The 5,344-nt window shown below is 40.9% G+C and overlaps 1 protein-coding gene across 1 annotated transcript; it reads left to right on the top strand.

The window, feature by feature from the left end:
* The first annotated feature begins 406 nt into the window (after nt 1-406).
* LOC128244196 (uncharacterized) lies at nt 407-5,344 on the top strand. Its single transcript, XM_052962216.1, has 5 exons — nt 407-724; nt 1,439-1,510; nt 2,137-2,250; nt 2,490-2,551; nt 2,873-5,344. Exons 1-5 carry the CDS (start codon nt 680-682, stop codon nt 5,154-5,156), a joined length of 2,577 nt encoding a protein of 858 aa, XP_052818176.1. The 5' UTR covers nt 407-679; the 3' UTR covers nt 5,157-5,344.

A 5,344-nucleotide genomic window follows, 5' to 3' on the forward strand; every position in this document is an offset into this window, starting at 1 on the left:
AATTATTGTTTCAAATGAACTTATTTTAATCAATTACGTATAACCTTCATTCCAGACAGATATCTTAGAAACATAAACTGTGGGGGTAGGCAGTAACAGTACTCTTGGCAAATTAAGCAAATAATTAGCTGTTGTAAGGAAATATTCAAAACCTACAGTCAGGCCCTGATCTTCAAACTTTAACGCAATGTGTGTAGTAAACGTTATATCATGTAGTAGTTTTCACCAGTTCCATACAATAGACAGTCTGGTGGTGTATAAGTATTGTTAATGGTTATTGTTAATGTTAATGTAATTTCCTTTATAACTCGTATATCATGTGTATGCGCTGAAAATAATTATGTCTAAAATAGACCAGGAACATTCAAACTTCCTTAATAATTTCCTACCTGCATAGTCATGAGATCGACATTAATGGGACACCACGGGAAATACCAGTTTAAGCGTTTCAGTTTGTAACTATTGTTGTAGAATTTAATGAAAAGTATTGCAATTATAGTTGTAGAATTTAATGAAAAGTATTGCATATTCGTTCCATGTAAACTTGGAGGTATTGATTTCGAATGTCGGTAATTGGAAACTGGTATAAAAGTTAGAGAACCCGGAAGGTAAAAGTTAAAAAGGTGACGGTTAGGTCTATCACATTGGATAGTAAATATTAGGCCTAAAGAGCTAGAAAATGGCTGAAATCTACGAAGGATTTGTCGAAAAGACTGCTCATGGGGTAAGTAGTGAAAAACATTCCTTATTGTTGACGTTTATCTTAAAGCTGCACTCTCATAGATTTACCGTTTTGACAACTTTTTATTTTATTTTTTGTCTTGCGAAAATCCATGGAAATCAGTGATTTAAGACTGCTGACAATAAATCAGATCGCAGGTTTTCATATTTAAGTTCAAGAATTGATGTTTAATGCATTTTTCTTAAACCGTCAGTAACGCCTTTAGCTATAAAACATTAATTTTCAAATGGAAATATAAAAATCTGCGATCTGATCTTTTGTCAGCAGTCTTATATCACTGGTTTGCTGATATTTACCTATCAATTGGCTCATTCGAAAACAAAAAATAAAAAAAAGTTGTCAAAACGGTAAATCTGTGGGAGTACAGCTTAAAATGTCCTCTATTGTCATCGAATTTATTGCATAGGTTAGACTTTTTCTCTTTTTTTGTTACAAACACGAAGGGGAAATGTTCTACTAAGTTGAAAATTGAACCTAAATTGCTTTAAATATGAATGCAGTCTCTGAAAATCAAACACAACACTCGACAACGATGTACTTCTTATCTAATAACAACAATTTATTCTCTAATCTCTAATGAACAAATGTCGTATGTGACAGGTCGCATGGTCTAGTCAACATACATGTGCTTGTATCTAAAGATGTTTGCATGTTAACTTGTTATATTGTTTGAGGATAACTTTAATTACTTCACAGGTATTCAAGAACAAGTCGCGGGTTTGGATGGTACTGGAGAGCTCGACCCTCTCTTTCTTCAAAGATCAAAAGGTACTTACTGTTTGAGCACATTGTGGATTTGTCTATTGATTTGGCTGTTACTTTACCTGTTTGGTAGTTTATGGTTAACAATATCTCATACGTAACTGACTTCTGTATTTGTTTTAAATAAAAACAAAACAAATTACTTTCAATGAGTTTAGAAAAAATACGACTTCTGTGCATACATGTATTTAAAGTTATAAACATAAGAATAAACCTTAAATATTCCCCTTGTTGCAAAATGGGGTATTTTATAGGTCAAATAGTGGTTTACAAAGTTTATCTTAAATGTCATCGACGGTGAATTGATATGATTTTTATGATGGCTCTCTCGCATGACTGATAATAGACAGCTGTAACCGGGTCATCGACAACAAATCATTGAATTTAAAATGAATTCTGGGCCAATTACTTTCAGAATTTTTTTGCACTGACGTCTATAGTTTGAGTCGAGTTCATTTACGGCGACCAGGGTCATTAGGTCAGCGGTGAAAGATTTTTAAGGATACCCCCTAGATCACCCCTATACACATAGCGTAAGATCCAAATACTGCACGTGAACAACGCGTCCACCGCCCACACGTGTTTTGGTACCTTGCATACAGGTGATAACTCTGTAACCTTTATTCCACTAGCGCGACTCCTGCATCGGGTCTGTGGAGACGAGCGACATTCAAGAGGTAACTACGACTCGAGGTGACGCCGACGAGCAGTTCCGGGTTCGCACGACCACTAAAACATTTATCTTCGTAAGTATACATCTCTGCCTAAAGTTGTTTAATTGTCCGTTTGTAATTTTAAAGGTATTATCGGTTATAAATACGTTAAAAGTATACAAACTTACGTCAGTATTTGAATGAGGAAAAAGTAGAACATGTTATCGTCTTCATCTGTAAAACTACTTCGGTACTTAAGGTAGATATTAAAAAGCTAAAACTAAAGAGAGTGCATAAGAGGAAGCCGATATGTATACCCTGTGTATGTCCAGGTAGCGGACGCGTCGGGTGCCGCTGAGGGCTGGGTGAAGGCTATCCGTGCGGCCATGGCCAGGTAAGGGCTTACCAACTTTACACTTATATCATCTTTATAAAAACACACAGACGTATTTTCTTTCACCAAGTGGAATGTGTACTTGACACGAAGGAGGAACGCATTAGATACATTGGTATACATTCTGGGTGTTGAATTACTGAACTACTCACAGGTGCATGCACCTACTATCACGTTACTCACAAGATTATCCTCTTACGAAAAAATACAAAAAAGTATACATGATACAACAGTATACATCTTTAGATCAAGCAGTTTACGTGTATATAATCATAAAGTATTTCAATTCTTACACCATTCCTTACAATTACCCTATTTCAGCAATGATACAAGGTATGAAGATAGTCGGGCTTTAAAATCTGCAGTGCAAGAAATAGAGAACGTTATACCTGTCACCCCAACAAACATATTTGGTGTGAGATTGAAACCAACAAGATTCTCGAGAGCGCCCAGTTCCAGTGTAGGTAAACCAGCAGTAGAAAACCCTCCGAATGTTGTGAACTTGAATGAAATTCCAGTGGGACTTGACGATTCCCATAGAACGAATGGTTCTGTTTCATCGGATGACAACCAGTCAGAAAATAAAACAAGCAAACCGCTTTTAACAAATGAAATAACGGAGGAATATTCTTCCAAAGGGGAGTCGGGAAATGGCGACAACGTCAATAAAGACAGACGGGAGGGATATCCAAAACCAACCTTACCAAAGGAAGATAACATGGATACCAGCGCCATACGTACATCACAGGCGAACACGGATACCAGCGCCATGCGTACATCACAGGCGAACACGGATACCAGCGCAATGCGTACATCACAGGGGAACACGGATACCAGCGCCATACGTACATCACAGGCGAACACGGATACCAGCGCAATGCGTACATCACAGGCGGACACGGATACCAGCGCCATGCGTACATCACAGGCGAACACGGATACCAGCGCCATGCGTACATCACAGGCGAACACGGATACCAGCGCCATGCGTACATCACAGGGGAACACGGATACCAGCGCCATACGTACATCACAGGGGAACACGGATACCAGCGTCATGCGTACATCACAGGGGAACACGGATACCAGCGCCATACGTACATCACAGGGGAACACGGATACCAGCGCCAAGCGTACATCACAGGCGAACACGGATACCAGCGCCATGTGTACATCACAGGCGAACACGGATACCAGCGCAATGCGTACATCACAGGGGAACACGGATACCAGCGCCAAGCGTACATCACAGGCGAACACGGATACCAGCGCGAAGCGTACATCACAGGCGAACACGGATACCAGCGCCATGTGTACATTACAGGCGAACACGGATACCAGCGCAATGCGTACATCACAGGCGAACACGGATACCAGCACAATGCGTACATCACAGGGGAACACGGATACCAGCGCAATGCGTTTATCACTGGGGAACACGGATACAAGCGCAATGCGTACAACACAGGGAAACACTGATACAAGCGCAAGGCGTACATCACAGGGGAACACGGATACCAGCGCAAGGCGTACATCACAGGGGAACGCGGATACCAGCGCATTGCGTTTATCACAGGGGAACGCGGATACCAGCGCAATGCGTTTATCACAGGGGAACGCGGATACCAGCGCAATGCGTGCATCACAGGGGAACACGGATACCAGCGCAATGCGTACAGCACAGGAAAACACGGATACCAGCGCAATGCGTACATCACAGGGGAACACGGATAACAGCGCAATGCGTACTTCACATGGAAACATGGATACCAGCGCAATGCGTACTTCACATGGAAACATGGATACCAGCGCAATACCGACAACACAGGGAAACACTGATACCAACGCAATACGTACAGCACATGGAAACGACCCATCGGCTCTACAGAACAGTGAAGTTATTGACAATACAACTGTCACAATTAAGACAGATGTACAATACAATCAGAGAGATATCAGTTATGGTGAAACTGAAACCATATCTGTTTCACAACCGATAGATATGGACACACCTCAGGTGCGACATTCCAAAGGTCAAGCTATAAGCGGTCACTTGGGAAAACATATTGATTCAAATGAAAAATGTAATTTAAAAATTCTGGATGCCACTGATAATGTCGAAGCAACACAAGAAGTCGTGATACGGCGCGCAGATGCCCCACGTGACAATGGTCATGCTCATGTAACTAGAGGCGATGAGCTCTCTACGCCGTTTGCCGATGTTGACATTTCTCATGTTGAGATGCGGAAGTCGTCGAGGACTTCTAGAGGTCGAAGCTTAAGAAGCTTACGGGCCCCTGAAGATGAGGATCCATCGCCAATGTCAGAGGACACACAAAGCCCGAATGGCGCATCTGATAACAAGACCAAAGAAGATTCGAAGTTAGAATCTGACTACACATTTAACGACGAGGTGTTCCGAGCTATTCTTACCGCCGACGAGGGAGACGATTCGGCATTCCTCCCCGCCGAAGTGCGCACAGACGCGTACACAGAATTAAAGCGCTACTTTTCCATGAAAGATAGGGACTTTGACGTTCAGTACCATTCTGTATCCAACAGAGACTCGGTCACTTTACTGAAAGAGATTTTAAGGACAGATTAAGAAAAAATACGTGTATTGTGATCAGTAAAATGAACTAACATTTAACATTTTACGTTAATATGTATACATGTATTGTCTTATTAATTTCTAAAAAAATGTATAGAAAAAATGTCAATGTTTTCGACTACATGTATATGCGTAAATATTATTTAGTCAAATATTGTTCTTATAAAGCCTTAAAACTTTCA

This window comes from Mya arenaria, chromosome 2 (assembly GCF_026914265.1).
Source record: "Mya arenaria isolate MELC-2E11 chromosome 2, ASM2691426v1".
In the NCBI taxonomy this organism is placed as follows: domain Eukaryota; kingdom Metazoa; phylum Mollusca; class Bivalvia; order Myida; family Myidae; genus Mya; species Mya arenaria.

Bases quoted from the DNA above. Each gene is read 5' to 3' on its own strand.
- LOC128244196 (XM_052962216.1), top strand. From the start codon at position 680: ATGGCTGAAATCTACGAAGGATTTGTCGAAAAGACTGCTCATGGG. The intron at 725-1,438 runs GTAAGTAGTGAA...ATTACTTCACAG, and splicing joins TCGAAAAGACTGCTCATGGG to GTATTCAAGAACAAGTCGCG. The intron at 2,552-2,872 runs GTAAGGGCTTAC...ACCCTATTTCAG, and splicing joins ATCCGTGCGGCCATGGCCAG to CAATGATACAAGGTATGAAG.